The following is a 22461-nucleotide window of genomic DNA, read 5'->3' on the forward strand; positions in this document are numbered from 1 at the left end:
TAGTAGTTGTAGTCTAGGAAGACAATTTAGAAGGTGAATAGACCAAATTAAGGAAACAGCAGGTACCTACATGGAGTGGCATAGGTGCAGACATGAATGGCAGGTTTTGCAGGAGGCCATTGCTAAAAAATGGGCACACAGATACCTAAAAAGAACATGATATAAGTATAAATGTGTTTAAGGGTAAAAGTATCTGAAATAAAAGGCTATTTTCATCTATTATTATAATAGTGATAAAAATCGACAATTTGCACTCAGTCAACTAGGCCTAAAATGATTATAGGCATCAAAAGTGAGATTAAGATGAAATAAAAAACACCTTAAACAATGACTAATAATGTATTTCTTTTATATATTCAAGAAACGTGACGTAGCCAAACATTACACATATTTATAAGTTTCTATGGCAACACAATCACTATAACTATAGCAGGGCCCCAGTTAACGTAGTTACGGACCTGGCTATGAAGCAAAACGTATTATAACGGCAAAAAATTAAATGACGCGACAAAGTGGACTCTCTTGCCGCTACATTAAGTTTCCTCAAGATAATCGCTACAAAATATGTGCGTCAACTTATAAACTAGTTTTCGTAGGAACATGTGAGTTGCTAAATATATAACCAAGAGATTCGATAAAGAATATTTTCATTTAATAGAGCTTGGTATGGCGTAAATTCTTAAAAGTTCAATATAAAACTAGGAATGGAACAATGCCTTGTTGTGCCTGGTTGGATTTTGGAAAAACTATGAATGAAACTATTATTTCTGTTGTGAATAAACTATGACTACAGTTGCCTAATGACGCATGGGTTTATCTACGACCCAAGGTTTAGGAGTCTTCACACACTTGATACATAACATTCCAGATACATATTTTTAACACTTTCTAAGATTCCTTGTCTTGAAATACTTGAACACAATTTCAAGCTAAAAATATCCGGTACATAACGCTTCATACGTTATATTTTTGTTTAATCATTTCATAAAAATAATAAGTTTAATTTAAGAATAAATATTTTTAATGACATGGTATTTTAATTCTAAAATGTATAAACTATCGTTTGTAATATAAGTATATTAAATAATTACAATTAAGACAATTAAATATAAACATATAAAAAAACGCACAGACAACGTTTACCACCAACAAATTTAGTAAAGTTATTATTTATTATTTACTATCAATAGCCTTAAATACTTCGGTTTCCTTAACATTTGTGTATAACAGTCTTTGTATAAGTAGGTAATTGGGTGATATAGTCCGTCCTTTAGTCTCTTCCTCGACTAAACGCTCAGTTAAAATATTGTCACCATATTTCTTGAAATCTTCGTCTCTTCCATGATAATGACGGAATAACATTAGTACACAACGAATGACGACGAATGATATCAATGTCACTAATACACAGAATATTGCGTAACGCCACCACATTTTGAAATTTTCCAATTCCAATGTTTTTTTGTTTTTATAGTTTCATACATTCAAGGCTATTGTCTATATTCATTCGTGTCTATCAGCACAGTATATAATTTCAACAGCGATTCAATATTCTAATTTTGAAAAACAATTGTCTGTCAGGATAATTGGTAAACGTGCCAATTTTTAAATATACGACGCAACACTTAAAACACACTGCACCATTCTCAAGTAATTTTAAATTCCATTTTTGATTTAATTTGTTATTTATATTCGACACGACTTGCGTTGTGAGGTGTGTTTACGAACTAAATGTGATTGTTATTGTTTTCCTTTTGAGATATTGTACCTTGAAAAAACCAGGAAAACCTGTGACATTGATTGTATGGTGAGTATTGGAGGTGAAGCTTATGTTGTGGATTACAGAGTAAAGGCAATAAGTGTAGCGTTTGTGTTCAGTGTAATCTGATTTATAATTAAGCTTGTTACTAACGGCTATTTTTTACATTACCCTTTAGACTAATATAAATGTTCTTATTGGTAATTAAAATATATAACTTGTTTATTAAATTTATAATACGTCATTTCTTGTCATAATATTCAAATATTGTATAGGGTGCACGCATTATACAGAAAAAAACAAATAATAAAAATTGAAATCAATTTTTCAACATCAGGAAATTATTATTGACACAATAATACCGTTTTTGGTTAAAGTACCTACTAGATTACGTGTTAAATCCAATTCAATCATTTTAATGTGTAGGATATGGAAACCCTTTTTTAGCTGTTTACATGACCACTACCATTTTTTTGTGAGAGCACGAATGAGTGTGTGAGTGTAATGTTTAACTACATGTCAAGTCTCAGTATCATCTCCAACTCTGTGTAAGGTGCGTTCACAAGCCAGTCCTTTAGTAGAATATTTTTCTAAAATTAAGTTGAACGGGTAGATATTTAGCCTTTTGAATTTATTGTAGATGTAGTCTGCCTGCACTGTGCGTCTGGCGCAGTCATTCCTCACTGTGTGACCGCCTACAACATCTCTAACATAAACAAAACTTTAAAATATAAATCGCTAGTGTATATTCAGCCTAAAGCTTATCTATATCATAACAATTAGTATGCAGTCCACGCTAACTAAGCGCTTAGCTCGAGACGACTAACGAATGCCAATCGATATATTAGTGGTCTAATGGATTAGGCTCTAGTGTATGATACTCAGCTTGTTAAAAGCCCGGGTTCCTATAATTAACGGATGGTCTTACTGATAATAAGATTCATTAAAGAGATGTAAAGCTATTCGCTAAGTGCATTGTATGTGTAATTTTTCAATGACTTAATGAAATAACTTAAGTTTGTTTTAATGTTGACAAAGGCTTAATAGTTCTGTTTGGTAACCCTCCCTATGCCAAAGATGCCTACTTTTTTGAGAGTACAGCACACAATTAGATCAGAGTAAATCTAAATCAATATGAAAGAAGAGAAGGAAGGAATATGTCCATGCGCCATTTACCGGATTAAAGAAGACATTTTATTGACGACTATATCCTGGAATGGAAGGAGTGAGAACATATTTTATGATATTATAAATTTACTCTTAAAAGATATAAAAAAAAAATCTAAGTCCAAAGAAGTATTAGGGGGAGACTTTAATATTAACATGCTCGAAAATACACCAAAAACTACACAATCTTTAGAACTTTTGCTGAAAAACAGATTAACCCAACACATTAAGGAAGCAACACACTTTACGCAAACTTCATCATCATGTCTAGATCTAATATTTACAAATTTCATTATCAAAATCTAAACTAACCTAACAAAGGTCCTTATTGTAATAAATTATAACGTGTCACGTGTAGATTATGAACATAAGGTTAATGCAATAAAGATTTGAGTTTAGAAGTTAGAAGCAAGCATCACACAGCACAGCCGAATTAGGTATTACGTATTTAAATTGTTTTTTCCCCTGGTAAACATATGAACCTTTTTTGTATATATTATGTATTCCATCTTTGGCTATATGTTTAATATAATTGTTTTTGTTGTATATAATTTATGTGTAGACATACGAAATAAATAAAACAAGCCGCGCACCACCACTAAAGTATTTTCGAACCAATTCGACTTATGGTCCTTCAAGTAAAGAGCATACCAATACTTAAAAGGCCTGTAGCGCGCTTGCGAGCCTTCTGTCATGTATTCCGAGTGTCCATGAGCGGTGGTAACACTTAACATCAGGTGAGCCTTCTGCCCATTTGCCTCCAGTAACTTAATTATATATTAACTTATTTCTATATTCCTCACATAACCCCATGTTTATTCGCTTTGAACGTCATAAATTTCGACATTTCTCCTATATAATCAATTGCAAAGCAAACACAGATGACAGCTCATTTCCCTCGGGACAAATAATGCTTCTGAATAAAATATGCAATATTAAATTACGTATTCGCCACATAATGCCATGTTATCATAGAAAATGCAATACCTCGCTGTAATGTCCTACTTCTACGATCTCTGTCAGGCGCTAAACATCGGTACTTATAGTTCTCGAATAGGATTAAATGCGCATCGACAGCGAATATGAATTCTTATATGTAAAAAATTATTATTACTTTGAATAAATATTGAAATAAAGGTCAATCATTTTAAATTATTAGGTAAATCATTTTACTCCTATTTCATTATTAATTATTGAGGAATTTGTTATCGGAATAAATTAGATAAAGTGTCTATAAATGACAAAATGTAATAATGGATGAAATATGACTGTGACTTACAAGTATAAATTAAGTCACGATATTAGGTGGGCTGAAAAGTTAGCCTAACATAGCAAAGATATTGTTTTGATAGAATTTGATTTGATTAATCAATATGCCTTCAAGAACGATATAACGGTTATAGTAGTATGGTATAGTTATTAACTCTTCATCAGCGCCAAATTTCTATCCGGCGACCATTCTCTTGAGATCTGAGAACAGTAAAAAGTCGCTGAGGAATACGGTGGGTGCGGACGCAATACGAACCACAATTCATGGAATATTTCCATTAATTTCTGACACGGCGCATTATCTACATGAAACAACACTTTCTTCTTCATCGAGTGGTTGCCGTTTCCGCATTCCACGTAAGTTGCGCTTGCTTATAATTTTTTTAATGTATTATATTTACAACATTTTAACCAAAAACTTCATATTATAAATATAAAATAATTGTTTTTTTGACTAGAGCTTCTTAGTATCAATCATTAGTAGTTATTACCATTATAAATTTCTTTTAACAGGTATATTAAACACCTTATTTTGTAGACAGCCACTTTCTTTATGTGTGTTTGCTCTTTTGTGGTCCAAAAAACTGTTGAACATTTACCAAATCTATTGTATATTATTTCGATATTTCTTCTTTGTTAGTCTCGTTCTACTTTGCCCTTGTGAGGACCTTATTAACTTGGTCAATCCATAGAGTTCAGTATCGGCCTAGGGGGCCCGTGCCTTCCATCGGTCACCACTAGCTGCTCTAAGTTATCGGGACCTATGAGTGCAATATATCTAAAGAAGCTTATGATCCTTTGATAACACACTGAAGAAAAAAGAAAGAAATTTCGACATTGAAGTGACTTTAAATACATGTGTTCGTAGTAGGGCCGTAATCCCGATTACTATGCATACCGCGCTATTTGCCTGCACTTGCGTAGTTATTCGACCTTCATATTTACATACAAATGAATTTCCGACGGTGCCCTGCCATAAGTTCGGAATGATTTATGTTCTAAGATAATTTAATATTGTTCCCGGAGATATTTTATCAAAATTGTTTTAATGTCGCGTTCGAGCTAGATTTCAGTTCGAGATAATTAATTGTTTACAGTTTTGCTCGTTTGCGAGTTGAGATAACAAAAGTTATTAAAGTATTAATTAAAACAGACTCATTATAACTATATAAACGTTTTATAAGTCACGTATTGCAAATAAATATGAGTGCGTGTACTAGTGTACACACGTAACACGTGAAACTTCTTTTTGACTTTATTTTTAAAAAAATGATCTACAATATGCAACTTTACAGAAATTGGTTAAATAAAGTTAAATTAGATAAAGTTTAACAAAAGGCTTTTATTATCATAGACATGAATATAAATAATACACTTATTTATTTTTACCTTATTACTACTAAGATTATTACAGAATTTCATTAATTGTAATAGAATTATTACTATCATTGTTATCATTATTATATATTTTTGTTATCTTCGAATCTCTTCGAATCAACCGTGGTAGGTACAAGAAAAAGATGGCGCGTAACGGAAAAATCTGACGCGTAAACGAAAAATGTGACGGTAATTTTTTTCCAACGCCGATAAAGAAGTTTCATTTAAAAAAGACTTTAAAAGAAGTAGGCGGGACAAAACGAGTCACATCATGGAGAGGACAACCTGCTAATGGCGCAAGATTACCCAAACGCGATGAGAGGACGACCTTTTCAAAATTACTAGCCCTTACTGGCTCCAGGTGCCAATTTCTAAATATACTTGTGAAGGGTTCCTCACAACACAACCGCACAGTAGAATACCGTACGCCATAACGTAGTTTTGCAATCTATGTGTATCATAATAGACAATTTTAGCCGGGTCCATATCAGTAAACTGTCGGATTTTCTTTACTGCATATGCTGCAGAGCCGAGCCTATTCGAAAGAGTATCTATGTGTAGGCCCCACAAGAGTTCTATTATCTATTGTTATGCCTAGAAAAACAGTTTTGTCAACAAAGTTTAGTTCAATGTCCTTAACATTCAGTTTACCAAATTTCTCGTTTTCATTAGTAGTTGCAAATGTAACACATTTTGTTTTATTCTCATTAAGCAGTAAGTTATTTTCACTAAAACAGTTAACTATGCGAAAGGTATCATCATTGTTTACATCGTCCAACGCGCGACTTAAACCGGTCTGAAGTTTTTTCAGACTCGCCTGCTTTGAACAATGGTGTAATCTTACTTGATTTTATATGGTCCGGAAAGACTCCACAATCTATACATCTGTTGAATATTACAGACAATTCAGAGTGTATTACATCAATAACGGAATTTAAAATGACTGTTGACATACCCCATATATCTTTACTTTTTTTTAGCTTAAAAGTTTTAACGATATCATTACAAGTTGTATGTTTAAATTGAAATTTAATATTATATTTAGGTATATATTTTTCTAGTACTGAGATCGCAGCAGCAGGTGAAGAATCTAGGAATTTGGTCATATTTAGAGGTACATTTCTAAAAAACTCTACAAAAGTGAAAGCTACCTTTGGGTTCGATTTCATTAATTTCCTTTTATTTGGTTTGTTTGTCAGACGTTTTACCTGATTCTTCATTTATTATTTTCCAGGCTATTTTTTTATTTTTGAGCTAAAATATTGTGACATAGCAATTTTGCAATCTATGTGCATAATATACATATATGTGACAAAACAATTACATATTAGGTTAACGAGGATGTTATAGAACCAAGGGAGAGGTGTTAATATCCTATAAATTAAGACTTATAATAACTATGAAGCATTGCACAAGAAGCATTTTAACCTACGAGTATAAGCGTAAGCGTAGTGCCTAAGTTTATAAAACATATAGTTTATATTTTTATTTCCCAAATTTAGGTTGAATTCGGTTGAAACAATTAATGCGCCAACAAATCTGTTTGATTTGTTTTAAGCCTCTGCATGTTTATTATCAACATGTCCGCTTGACCGCTTGAAATTGTGATATTACGGACCTCTTTTTGATAAATCATACAAATCTGATAGTTATACATGGACTGTAATATTTTAGAGATATTTTTCACATAAGATAGTACTTTATTATATAAAGAAGAGGACCAATTCTTTCTATTACCGGCTTTAAAATTGTATGAATGACATTTATACTAAACCATACTAAACCAAACACAAGTTCTACTCCTCAATTATACGTATATATTTACAATATAGATAACTATATTCAACATTAACTTGATAGGGTATTGTCCTTTAACCGATAATCCTAGATCTGCATGTCTGGACCAAATTCACTTAATTGCAGTTTATCGTACGTGAGTAACAGAATCTGTGATAAGAATATATGATCTTTCGACGGTGATTAAATTTCTAGGAAATACGGCGTTATGTCTCGTCTTTGTTATTCATTTATTAGTACATAAACAGAAGAATGGGCTACAGGCTTACGTCATTTACTTTTGTACCTCGTTGTCTACTCCATCGTTAAAATATATAAATAACTATCCTGTTATTGGGTGCGATTACTGTAAATTTTTAAACATATTCCCCTAAGATGTATATGCTTATATATAAGAGTTGGGCTGAAAAGTTCATGGGCTTTAGAAAGAAATGTTTTTTGACAGTATTTTATTTTATTATTCAATTTTCTCATTAAAACGCTGTTGATGGTTTTTAAGATAGTCATTAATTATTAGGACTACAGTTGTTTCAAGTCTCATAACGCAAAGTAGCAATCAATATCTTAGGCAATTACTAACCTAAGTGATTTAGTGTTAGGTACCGTCTTATTCGTATAACCCTCTAGATAAAGTAAAAACAAATAATGAAACTCTAAAAATTGATAGGTACATTTAATGTCACACACACACACACAAGATCATTAGGGTCAGAGATAAGATACATAGAATTAATACACTTACTACAAAAAATATAAATAGACATAATTGGAAGTCAGGAACTTCCGCTATACCAAGGGATGCAATATTGAAGAACATGATAATTACATCCTGTTATAAAGGAGAAACGCCTGGCTCGTACGCGGTAGGCTTTCTCATCAAACAACAACAAGAAACTTACTACAAACTTAAAGAAAAACCATAAATGGACCTGGCTATCACCAGATGGAAAAACAAAATATAAGGTAGACTCTAACAAACGAACCCAAAAAATAGGAAACAAAAGTTCTACTATAGAAGGCCTTTACCCTACATGGGATTCCAATCACATAGTTTTGGATGAATAGATAAAAAAATGTATATAAGGTTGGGTTTGGAAATAAATGGGCTTTATTATTATTATTGTCATCTTACCAATTTGAAACAGGCGGTGCAATAAAAAAATAGTATATTTTCTTAAAGATTATAAATCCAGTCTGTATATAGGTTGAGTGGTGTATAATGAAGAGGTTTGTTGAGACACAGGCTCTGGTGGAAGGGTTCGATCTCTGTGCGAATACCGTGAAGGTACCAGCCACCTTGCTTCACTGCGTACACACCGCCAAAACTGGGACATACTGTGATATCTGAAAAATATTGATTGTAATTTTTTTTTTAATTACGTCGAATTGTATATTATCCCCCTTTGGCTTAAAAAACCGTATGTTTAGTTATTTTAGTTGTCTTTTTTGTATATTTTGACTGGATTCAACCGAAAAAAAAACATAGTTTTACATTGCTTTGTATTTCTATTTTAAGATTTGCAAGGAAACACTGCCAGTGCGTTGCTAGCCTTTTAATAATCCTGTTTCTTTTTTGTAAGACTCTAAGTACTGGTTTGGAAATACTTCCACGGGCAGATGGTTTCTCAAAGTGGTGGTGGTGGTGCGCAGCAAAAAGTGGAACGACGAAGTGGAAGTCGAGAATAAAATATGTGCTTAAATTTTAAGTCAAAATCAAAATAGTGTTTAAATTATTATTGGTCTAGTAAAATACAAGTTTAGTGGAGGTTTCAAACGATATAAATCTTACCATTCCCGTAGACAGCACAAACGTCTTCCGCCGAGCACTGTTGACTCTTGTCTTTGTCAAAATGTATGGCCGTTAATTCTCCAGAAACCGCCCAACCTGTCGTCTGAAATTATTGTTCTTAGTTAAGGCTTTCTATAAGTATATACGAGGTCTAACTTTTATACAGTTTTATTGACATTTTTAAATTTAGAATTATTATTTTTATTACTATCTTAAGAATATCGGATTAAATAATACGGTATAATTGTGTGTAGGAAATAAATTATAAAGACGTATATAGGTTTTAATTCTACGTTAAAGGCCTTATTTATGTATACTATGAATTATGAGATATTAAACTCGCATCATTATTTTAAGCAGTGACCACATTTTCAATTTCGTGCTGTCGTGATTTACACGAAACACAAATAACAATACAGAGAACAAATTCTGAAATAATTGTACTTACAAACTTATAAACCGACGGTTTTACATTATTTCTGTGCTCTAATTAGCAACAATGTAAGTAATATATTGGGAAATGCTAATTAATTATTTACAATTGTAGAAAAAGTGGTTTTGCAATCTTTTAGGTCTGGCTTTAGGTTTCTGCATCTGTTTCGTGATCATTTATTACCAGATTATAAATAATAAAGGCATATTTGTAACCTCACTATGTTTTCCTCCACCAAACAAATTAATACGCATACAGAGAACTGTCCAAACCACTACATATAATCTTATCCAACATAATAATAATTCAAAACGGATACATAGAAAACGTATTAATTTAGAAATCTTTGTTCCTTTAATGAATAATAATTTATACAGATTGTATTGAAATAAATCTGATCTGTCTTTGATCAGTCTTGATCGTAACAACAAAATAAATATATATGTAAGTAAATAAATAAACTTATAATCAGTTGGACATGTTAAGCATCAAACAAATGAGGTATACAAAAACACAGGCAGATTTTAATAAACGTACGGCAGCATCAGTGAACTCCTGTCCATCACTCAGACAAGCGAATAATATTGTCTCGGTTGTGTCTACTACTTCTTCTGTCTTCAATACCGCGATGTCATTCGTTGAGCTGGTATAATTTTCGTGTACTATAACTTCTGATATCTGAAAACAATTGCATTATTGAAAAATAAATGCACAATTCTATGAATTTGAATTGATTGTTTCCATTCTTCAGTTTCCACCCCCAGCGACCTTTCCTGTTCTCATACTTAAAGACAATGCTCGCTGGACAGAAATCAGGTACCTACAGGTATTCTAACTAAATCGAAATTTACTATAAAACCAGCGGGATCTATCAGGCGGTGTGTTCATGAAATTCGTTTAGTGAGCGTACCTACCAATTTTTAAAAGGCCGACAATACACTTGCGAGCCCTCTTTCAATGTGAGTGTCTAGACGGCGGTATCACTTAACGATAGCTAAGCCTACCGATTGCACTCTATTATATAAAGGCAAAAAGAGGTAGGTAGACAGTAATCTAGAAAAAATATATTACTTTCGCCACATTTGCATCTCAATGAACTTAACGACTTTAACGTGACGATATAAAAAAGGTACTTCAGTGCTTTAGTTTCATTAACACAATTTTTAATATTTAATTTAAGATTATAAAACTGTCTAGATGTTTAATGCAGCATGGATAGAGTGCAAATCGTTAAATAATTTAAAATTCAAGACATTTTTTTTTAATGTAATAGCAGGAGCAAACGGGCAAGAGGCTCACCTGATGTGAAGCGATACCGCTGCCCATGGACACTCACATTGCCAGAAGGCTCGCAAGTGCGTTGCCGGCCTTTCAAGAATTGGTACGCTCTTTTCTTGAAGGACCCTAAGTCGAATTGGTTCGGAAATACTTCAGTGGGCAGCTGGTTCCACATAGTGGTGGTGCGCGGCAAAAACTGGCTTAGAAAACGCTCAGTTGTGGAACGACGGACGTCGAGGTGATAAGGATGGTATTTTGTATTTTGCCTTGACGTCTGATAATGAAACTCAGCTACGGGTATTAGACCGAACAACTCTTCTGAACACTCCCCATGGTAAATGCGGTAGAAGATGCAGAGGGACCCAACATCTCTACGCAACGCCAAGGGATCAAGCCGCACGAAAAGTGATTGGTCGTCGACGATTCGAACCGCTCTTTGTTGAATACGGTCTAGTGGAAGGAGCTGGTACTGGGGAGCTCCCGCCCAGAGGTGAGAACAGTATTCCATGTGGGGCCGAATTTGCGCTTTATAGAGTTGCATGCGGTGGCCCGGAGTGAAGTACCGTCTCGCCTTGCTGAGCACACCAAGCTTTTTGGAGGCTAATATAGCCTTCCCTTCCAAATTACCGCGAAACTGGACGTTATTCGATATGTCAACGCCCAATATTCCGATGTTAGCTGAGGCTTTAAGGAGAGTGCCTTCAAAGAGGGGAGTAGCGACAAAGGGAGTTTTTTTAGCGGAAAACGCGCATACTTGTGTCTTCTTGGGGTTAAATTGGACTAGATTTAGTCTACCCCAGTCCGAGACTCCACGTAAAAGAGTTTCGACTTCAGACACAAGTTTGTTCCGGCACTCATCAACAACAGCCCGAGAAATACCTGCCCGGCCCGTGTAAAAAGTATCCCCAGTGCTGTCGTCCGCATAGCAATGAAGGTTGCTAAGTTGCAACATATCATTAATATGCAGAATAAACAGGGTCGGGGATAGGACACAGCCTTGTGGGACACCAGCATTGACGGGTTTAAGGTCGGAGCATGCTCCGTCGATGACGACCTTAATGCTCCGATCAGCGAGAAAGCTGGAAATCCAGTTGCATAATTTCTCGGGGAGCCAGCCAGCCTATGGCTGGAAGCTTCGAGAGCAGTGCTCTATGCCACACCCGATCGAAGGTTTTCGCTATGTCCAAACTTACCGCCAGCGCCTCCCCCTTGGACTCAATTGCCTCTGCCCACCTATGTGTAAGGTATACAAGGAGGTCACCAGCTGAACGACCACGACGAAAGCCGTACTGAGAATCGCTAATCAGCTGGCTGCCCTCTAGATACCTCAAGAGCTGGCCGTTAATAATGGTTTCCATTATTTTGGAGAACAAGGAGGTTATTGCGATTGGGCGATAGTTGGACGGATCAGAGCGATCGCCTTTTTTAGGGATCGGATGTATCAAGGCTGTCTTCCAGCACTACGGAACAGTGTTGAGGGAGTACAGGTACCGGAAAAGGCGCGTTAGGACCGGAGCCAACTCAGGAGCACAAGTACGCAGCACAATTGGGGATGCCATCAGTCCCGCTCGACTTATGGATGTCCAGGGAAAATAAATGTTTACGGATAGCACGTTGCTGGAATATAACTTCAGGCATCGTAGTATCACTCCGCAATAATGTCGGTGGTTCCTTCCCCTGATCATCCAAAGTTGAGTTCGACGCAAAGAGACAGCCTAGAAGATCGGCCTTCTCTTTTGCAGTATGGGCCAGTGAGTCATCCTCCCTATGCAGTGGTGGAATAGAGGGCTGACAGAAATTCCCTTGGACAGCTTTGGCAAGAGACCAGAAGGCTCGAGTTCCCGAAGGAAGGTGGGCCAATTTCTCACCAAACCTGGCAATATGCTCTGACTTTGCCTTAGCGATTTCCCGTTTGAAGGACCTAGAGGCTGAATTGTATGCTTTTTTACGTTCGCCGATAGCCGCATCACAGGATGTCACCGCTTCTGCCCAGGCTTTAAAGCATTCACGCTTACGGCGCAAAGCCTCTTTGCACGAACGCCTAAACCAAGGCTGGGACTTGCCACCGACCGGCACCACAGAGAATGGAATAAAAAGTTCCATGCCCTGCAGGACCACATCAGCGACAGAGTCAGCGACGGCATCCGGAGTACTCAACGAAAAGCAAATGGGCCCCCAAGGGTAGGACGCAAAAAAAGACCGCATCCCGTCCCAATCTGCTGACTTATAGTGCCACACACGGCGACAGCCCGCAAAGGTAGGCCGTAAAGGGCGCGTGAGCGGCACATTGCTCCGTACCACACAATGATCTGATGAACCCAATGGCGGGTCAACAGAGACTTGAATTTCATATTTAAATGTAGTTCAGCCAGTAATGCATTTGCTTTTGTGGAAAATATGTATAAGTGAAAGATTCTTGCGTATATAGAACTACCAGAAATACTTACTTTTAAAATTTTCTCATTTTCTTTCATATTTTGTAGAGATGCCTTGCCCAATATTACAACGATGTCTTCAGCTCGCGTTAAATTCACACAGCGTGCAGCTGTAAAGTTTAATATTAAATTTGTTTAATCAATTTGTAAATTTTCACGCTGATCACTAGATGTCGTTGCTTCATTAGGAACGCGGTATTGTTGTACATAACGGATATCTAACTAGTCTGGACATCAGTTCTGTTACAAATGAAAATGCATTTTTCATTATTTGAATTTGGAACACGTATATATTTTTTTAAACTTCTTTCGATTTTGCGCCATTTCACATATTTTCCTGTTAATAATCAAATTACAATATGGAATAGGATGTTAAAGAAAATAATACTGCAGTGATCACCTTGCACAAAGTGGGTATGGAGCCGCCAGACACATATGTATTCCAGATATTCCAGACACAAAAGTTTGGTATCAGCCATAATTTCATATATTAGTTTTTCGTATTTCGTGTTGTTGTATCTTTGTCTGTCGTAGACCAGAAAAAATCGGGATCGCTGCGAGCTGTTACAACTACAAAGGCTATTATGCTGTTAAAGACAGAATTCGTCGAAGCCCCATTAGGAAGCAAAAAATCTTATGGCGAGAAATAAAGATTCCCGCTAGGACTCTATCGCGTATTTTAAAACAAGACCTGAAGGTCAGTGCTCATCGTCGTTATACAGACATACCCTAAATCAATCTTTACAATGAAAGAGAGTGGATCTATAAAAACGCCTTCTATCGCAATACGCAGGTGAAAAGCACAGAAATATCCTCTTAACCAATGAAAAAATGTCACGATTGAAGAACACTACAATAAGTGAAATGATAAGGTGTATGCCCACAGTTCTAAAGAAGCTGCTCGAGTGGTGGTGAGGCGTGTCTAATCAAGGAGTCACAAAACTAAATTTTTGTGAAAAAGGAGTGAAAACTTCAGCCAAATCATGAAGATTACACAGTCTTAGATCATGTTTTGGACCCTCTCAGAAATACACTTTTTAAAAATATACCGTGGACTTTCCAGCAGGATTCTGCACCTGTTCACAAGGCACGAACTACCCAAGCCTGGCTTGAAACCAACGTTCCGGACTTTATAAAAGCTGAAAACTAGCCCTCATATAACCCAGTTCTCAACCCTGTTGACTTAAAATTATGGTCACTTTGAGAGGACATGGCCCGTTCTAAACGAAACGGCGACATTGAGTCTCTTAAAAAATCTCTGGAGCAAGTAGTGGCGAAATCTCCCTTGGAAACAGCGCGTAAATCAAGACTCGTGGCCAAACTGATTAAATACCTGAATAAAAACCAAAGGAGAGAGACACAACAAGAGACTTTAATACATATGTAGGGATAAATTATAAAAACATTTCATTACTTTAAAAAAAATTGCATTTTCATTTGTAACAGAACTTATGGCTGGACTAGGTACACACATGGTGACTGTAGGTTTGATTAGATTTTAGCGGAAAAACACCCCGAGACGGCCCAAGTCGCTTCGGCACGAGACACCCTTGAATTAGTCGCCCATTTCGGCCGAGCTACGCTTGTCAAAACAGCCCGAGCTGAGCTCTAAACGCCCTCAAGGCCAACAGCGAGATTCCACACAAAAAAAATATTAAAAGGGTTTTTAAGAGCTAACGATGATAGAGGAGTCCCAAGGGAGCTTGGAAAGTAAATTTCAAAATTAATGTAACAAAAATCTTAACTTTTAGCGCAGTGCCATAAAATGAACTATTTGTCGGTCTGCTAACTTACAATATTTTTATCCAAACAATAAATATTAAACTCTGAAACTTGCACCAGGCATTTGGGGTTAAGTTATCTTTTTAAAACTTATCAACTTAAGTTATCCGTTGAACTTAAGTCAAGTCTCAAGCGTAACGAGTTATTGGAAAGAAAATTGAACACGCTGTAATTTTTCGTCGAGTTAAGACACAGTTTAATGCCGTCGACTGCATTCGAGGCGGTAATCACATTACCATCCGTTGGTGAATCTTACGTACTGTGCGATTTAGGATAAGAACTAAACGTATTATATATAAAGTACTTGCTTTAAGGAATTGAGGAACTAATGTCACTAGTCTTACTTTCTCCAAACCGCAACGTGTGACTTATAGAAGTATGCGTGGAACGAGTTATCTTGCATTACCTAAAATACGTAAGAACTACAGCAAAAAAATGTTTACCTACGAAGGCACATAGCTGTATAATAAACTATCCACAAATATATAAAAAAATATTACATCTTTCAATTTATTCAAAACGAAGCTAAGTTGCTTTTAAATTCATTTCTTATAATAAATTATTATTCATGTCTTTGACTAATTTTACGTTTAAGTTTATTGCATGTATGGCGATCGTTTTAATTTTTTAATTTTAATCTAAAGTAGTTTCTGTAATGTAAATCTAAAGTATTATTTCTCATGTATGTGACAATATTGACTTTTTTGAGAAATAAAGTCTTTAAACCTAAACCATGTCTGGAACTGTTCTATAATTGACGGTGACCTAAAGTCGCGCATTTTTGTTTCATATTAGGCTTTGTTTTGGGACAGGTAAACGAGCAGGCACCTAGAGTTAAGTGTTTACCGCAACACAAGGATATTTGCAAGTGCGTTGCCAGCCTTTATGGGAGTGGTACGCTTTTGTACTCTTGAAGGCACTAAGTCGCGATAGTTCGGTTATATTTGGCAGCTGGTTCCGTAAGGTGGCGCGTGATATGAAGTGTCTTAATTGTATTCACACATTTATTTAACGACGAGCTATTCAATTTCTGATGGGAAAGAACACACATATGGCGAGTACAACTGGCAGTTCTGATAAACTTCATATAACCATTCTAATTCTTTATGTATACTGCCAGCATAGTAGGTAAGCTTCCTTATTCTTGCCAGGCGCTTAAATAAAAAATGCTTCTTCCAACGTCGCTTTATTTTTCCGGGTTGACATTTTCATTTTTTTAAAGTACTTGCGAGTCGGGAGGGCAAAAGCATTTTTTCCCCGCATTTGTTTTATTTGAGTTATAGTCGTGACGTCATTTACCGATGAGTGAAAGATATTTCTTTTGCATTTTTCTTGCCCTGAAGCCGGATGACATGGACTTTCACTATGCAAATTGTGACACTTTTATAAGTAAGTAGCTTGTCCCGACTTTGAAAGACTGGTTTTTATTTTCTAAAATGTTATCGTATTCTTATTTTTTTATTAATATTATAAGAAAAAAGATTTTTTTCCAGTTGACAGTAGAGGTAAGACAGATTTCTATTAACAATTGTTTTAGAATTTATTCCCCAAAGAAATATCCTTGACAATAACATAATATATACAGATTGGAAAAAAATATATTTCTGTTTAAATCACAGGTTCTAGTGGCACACACACACCTGTATTTTCTCTGTGCATTATTCATTAGTCTGTGAAACTTTTAATTGACCTTTCGATCTATATTTTGTATTTCTGTATTTTGTATTGTAATTAATTAAATAATATTGTGAATACGATACATGACATTAATCAACATGGGCACTAAAGCCAGCAGATAGATGCCTATGAGTACTTTCTTTGATAGCTATCGGTTCGAAAATACTCAAACTGTTTGACAGTTGGCAGTGGCGGTAGGACATATTAACAATTGTTTTGATGTTTGTCCAATGGAATACCTTAGGTCTTATTCAAGATGCCTTAACAGTAGTGTATGTAGAAAGTCGAAAACTAAATTTGTACGAAAATTTGTCGACACCAACTGTCATTCTCATATAAATGACACTGACATTCAGATTGACACATGACAATAAAAATTTAAAGCTAAATATCCACAAACTGCAAACGACCACTTGAAATTGTATTCTTTGTACAAGTTACGCGACAAAGCTATTGTAAAAGTCGAATAATACCTGTTACAATAATATTGGTGGATAAAAGAGCGCCGTCGCAGTCATATTGGAACTGATTGGTCCCATTCTTTACAAATATAGCGGCAATCCAGCTGAACACGCTTGTGACGTCATCAGTTGTTCCAAGAGGACACGAGTCGTTGTACTGAAAGTTATAAAATTATTATCACTCTTATACTTTTAAACACTAACTTATATACGGACTTATATTTCTTAAAGTTTTATTATAATCACATCATATATTAGCTGTTTTAGTTGCACGGACACACATAGGAGTACATAAATAAGCCCAGTTTGTGATTAGTAAAAACTGATCCCTAAAGAAGGATTTAAGCATAAATGCGATGAAGCAGATTTTGGTAAAGGATTTTAGAGTAAATAACTATATTTTTTAAAGAACAGGGGGCAAGGAGCAGGCCTCATCTAGCATTAAGTGATACTCATGGATACTCTTAATGCCAGAGGGCTCCAGAGTGCGTTGTTGACCTTTTAAACGCTCTTTTCTTGAAGATGCAGAGTCTCCCCACATCTCTAAGCAATTCCTTCAAGGAATGCAATTTTTTTCTTAGGCAAGCCACTTGCCGGAAATACGGCTTCGGAAATACTTCAGAGAGCTGTGGTGGTGCGCTGAAAAAACTGCCCTTAACAACTGATCGTTTCAGTTGTTGAAAAACTAAGTTTTGACTAGTAATAATTTTTATCGTTTTGAAACATTTACGACGTCGAAGACTGCTTTCTTTTATAATATGCAATGTGTTTATCCAAAATGATTAAAGATATATTATATACAGCGGAACAATAGTTTTTTCCTCTAATTATGACCAACCTTGAGAGATCGTGAGAGGAACATTGTATCCTTCGAGAATTGTAACTATGGATGCGGTATTTATATTTATAATTATTTTAATAGTCTCACTATTAAGTGATATGGACACTCGCCATGCTAAATGACAATTGGTACTGGAAAAAGGTATGGAAATATTTCAATGCCTGGTTCCACATATTGCGCGACCAAAAATTATTAATTTATTGTCTATAATCCTAATTAAGAAAGCATATACTATTTATACAAAATAAGAGTATATTTTTTGTTTAATAGTTCTCTTACTGTCTGCCAGGTAATTAAATTCATAAAGGCAAGGTGCCTTTATAGCGCGTGTGATACAAATACATATTATGAATATGAAATATGCATGCCTATATATATTATATATGGCTCATAGTGCGGATTGTATAATTTATCAATCTGAATGTACCACTTTCGTTCAAATAAACCTATTTATTTTAAGTTTGATTTTAGATACAAAGATAAGTACAATTGTTCGAAATTCATAATTTCAATTTAATAATTTTTGATACAAATATTTTTTCTCGGCTGACCGTCACATTTATGAGATGAGTCATTGTTGAGATTTACTCGGGTTTCGTTAGACACATTTTTATTTTGATATTTACTTTTTGTTAATTATAATTGATAATAGTTACGTCCGCTATTTAGAATTTTATAGTGAATGTTTAGTGCGTTGAGAACTATCGTGAGGCAAGGTATTAGCATCAGTCTAACCTCTCTTTGTTTCCAAACTAATCAATATCTCCAAATCCTTACGGCGGCTTTCTTCCTGGTAAGAAGATATTGTAACGAGGTATCTACTCAAGACTTATTATTCTAGTGTAAGATTGTGTATCAATGGGTACAACAATGTTACCTTAAAATTAATAAAAAAATCATACATTTAAAATTAAAAAGAAAAACAACTTTTACCACCAATTAATTAAAAAAATGTGAGAAAAAAGAGATATGCCTTAAAAATACACCTCATCTATTTTTACCAGTTTGTAAGTCTGCATCCTTTGTTAACGTGATTGATGTAGTGGGTCGCGTGTTGCCAAGTATCAGCAACTGGCATTGTTACGGGGTTACCATTTAACTCAAACTTTACCCTGTTTGCGAAGGGGAAAATAAAAGGTTCATTATATCAGTAGGGCATTAAAATAGTTGTTTTTAAATATGTGTTCACAATGCACCATGCATTGCCCAAAGTTATTTAAACCTGGCGTGTGTCTACGGCCAGGTTTCTTTCATATCAGTTTGGTTTTAAAAGTAAAGAATTTAATCAAAAAAGGTTCTATTATTGAAATTTGGTAGAAAGAGATTTGAATCAAAGAAATTACAAAGCAAAATAATAATATTTTCATTGCCAACCACGAAGAAATATCCCCAGACTAGACGTAGTGGGCCGTATTCTGTGAGCCTTTCCACTTAAATTTTATTCTCTTGACTGCACCGAAGGCTATATTTTTAAGTTCGCACTTACACGGTGAACGATAACAACTTGGAAAAATTGGTGTATCAGGTACAAAAGGGATGTCATTTACTTTCCCTAAAGTATAAATGGCAAATGAACTAGAAGTATCGCGTTCTTACAACAACAACATTTTTGTTTGACTATTTCAAATCGTATACTGTACCAAACTAAATATGTACTGTAAATAATAATATTACCGACGTGGTCGAGGCGTATCTCGCAAGTCGCGTTATACGAATAGGTATGATTTCGATTTACGTTTAAGATATGGAAAATGTCCCTGGACACAATGGCAGTGGAGTAGATCGAAAAAAAAACTGTCCCAAACTAAATATTTTATAATACATGTTAAAAAATCTTTCCATTAACCCTGTGTTGTAATCATTCTGTTTTCATTCAGCGCATATCAATCAGAGTAAAAAATTGTGACCATTAATTTAAAAAAGAAGCGAACATTTCGAAACCCCTCACCGCAAACAGATATACATATATACCCATGAATAGTGCGATTTTTCATTCTGCTAAAATCAATGATATAGTTTAAGAGTTCGATATTCTTTCGTACATAATTTTTTATTGCTTGAATCGTTCTGTTTATAAACTTTTGTTATCTTGATTACGCCTTACCCGGTTTCAATGATACATTCTGTGTAAGCAAAATAAAACGATAATATGTTCTGGCATCTTGCTTAGCTATGTTCTGATCGGACAATAACAAGTTAGCAAGTCTATGGAACGAAGCTTATTGGCCCACATGGTGTTTCTTGTTATTCGCCTCTCATTAAAATTGTAATATTAAAAAAGGAAACATTCTTTTAGGCCATTATTTTAATTAAATTAATCGTTCGCCTATATTACCATAACTACAAACACAATCAAAAAAACAAACGCCAAAAATAAAACCGCTTTTATATTAGTTAATATAAGAATCACAACAAATTCGATTTAATATTTTTAATACTGAAGACATGTAAATACTTCCACGATGAAAATCTCGCTCTTAGGCTACAAAATAAACACATCGTTATGACGGGATGGATTCACGTCACAGAAATATCGCTTGACAGATTATTAATGACCTTTGTTGAGGTATAAAATAAACGTGCAATAGAAAATGAATTTACGAATCCCGGTCTTCCATTTATGGTTAGGTTAGAATACTGTAATGGATTAAATTACACTTCGGAAAGAAAAATGGCGTGAATGCTGCACAGTTCTAGTTAATACATATAATACTTAATTATAATTGGCAATGTTTCTATTTTACCTAACCTTCATGGCCTTAACTCTATTAAGGTTAGTAAATGAAATAAAAAACTCCTAAAAATATGTAATCTTTTTGTCCTTGACATTTACATTTTTTTTTGTCTTTCACGGATTATTGACTAGACATAAAAACAATGACTTGTCATTTCATCGCGAAGTTCTTTAAATTCATGTTCAGATTTTTATATATATGAATGAATTAATGGTGTTCGACGAGGCCATTTCCCAGACATCTTTCCTTAAAGGGGTGTTTGATATTGCCAAACTTGTTTTATATTGTAAATAAAAATACAAGTTTTGATCTGTCTATAAATAATAGTGTTAAAAAATAGTACATGTAAAAAATTGCAAATCTCTTAAATAATAAATGCCTTTTCTATGATCTTCGTGAAGTTTGCGGATGTTTTTGTTCTTATTTTATGTAGCAAAATCAACGACAAACTCAGAATTCAAATAGAAACTATTTTAATAACCTAAGTAGCATAATAAACACTTTTTAAACGTTAATTTTAAAACAGGAAATACGTAATTAAAATGCGGAAAATTTTATAATTAGCGAATTGAAATAACTTACGTAAGTTTTTGTTTCATTAGAATTATCTATTAAGGTCGCTTCGTGAGAAATTGTATTTACAACGTGTGATTCTGTTGATGTTACATATTCATTTGTTGTATCTTTGTACAAGTCTATATAATCAATTATAGGATAATCTGTAGAATTGTCCTCATTATCATAATCTATATCTATGATATTGTTGATTTCAAAAGTTGGATCAAAGCTCTTCCGTTCCTTCTCCAAGCTATCATCAAAAATATATTTTTTTTCCGTTGTTAAATGATCTTTTATGTTATAAACGATATTGTTTATATTTATTGCTTCTTCGTCATAATCCAAATTTAAATTGCTATCATCAACAATAAATGATTTAACAAAAATGGCTGTTCTATTACTTTTATTAAACGAATGATATTCTAAATCCAAATCAGTAACACCTTTAATCTCATCCTTTAAGAAACCGGAAACACCTGATAAAATTGTATTTATATTTTCACCACTAAAGTCTATAATATCACTTTGAACTTCACTTGGCTCAAAATAATTGGTTTTAAAGAAGCTATTCACGAACGTATTAAGGCACTCGTAGTATGTATCACATTCACAATATATTCCACACATTTGAATGAATAATAAAATAATATGTAGCTTCATTTTGACGTGAGTACATAGAGCATGATCACGAACAAATGCAGTACAATTATTTTAATTAAATTTAGTATTGTGGAGGTAAGTAATGACCTCACCTTGAGAATTCGTGGTGAGCCTGACTTTGATGGATGGTTCGCACAATGGGTGGATAATAGGCCATTTTAGTAGTAATCGACGAGCTTACAAGAATTATTGTTGCCTTGACGTATTTGTGTTTGAAATCTAGGTTACTAAGAGAAAGTGGATTTGTTAACAATGGGTGCGGGAGTATATTTGTTACTGTCATCTTTGTTAAGCTTTTATATAAAACATTTGTGTAATGCATCTTTATATTACTTATACAATATTTTATTTTGTAAACTTTGAGTGCAATATTTCTATTTGTTATTGAAATGGGTCAAATAAATTTATGAAAGTCTGTAACTACTAAAAACCTATTTCTTTCG

The 22461-nt window shown here is 34.5% G+C and overlaps 1 protein-coding gene across 1 annotated transcript; it reads right to left on the reverse strand.

Annotated features, from left to right (window-relative positions):
- Window positions 1-8028: 8028 nt before the first annotated feature.
- On the reverse strand, window positions 8029-22175 carry LOC123710632 (brain-specific serine protease 4-like). Its single transcript, XM_045662656.1, has 7 exons — window positions 22111-22175; window positions 21383-21713; window positions 17237-17381; window positions 13317-13414; window positions 10129-10269; window positions 9159-9261; window positions 8029-8713 (listed from the first exon to the last, which is right to left on the reverse strand). Exons 1-7 carry the CDS (start codon window positions 22173-22175, stop codon window positions 8544-8546), a joined length of 1053 nt encoding a protein of 350 aa, XP_045518612.1. The 3' UTR covers window positions 8029-8543.
- Between the last annotated feature and the right edge of the window lie 286 nt (window positions 22176-22461).

Source organism: Pieris brassicae, chromosome 6 (genome assembly GCF_905147105.1).
Source record: "Pieris brassicae chromosome 6, ilPieBrab1.1, whole genome shotgun sequence".
Classification (NCBI taxonomy): domain Eukaryota; kingdom Metazoa; phylum Arthropoda; class Insecta; order Lepidoptera; family Pieridae; genus Pieris; species Pieris brassicae.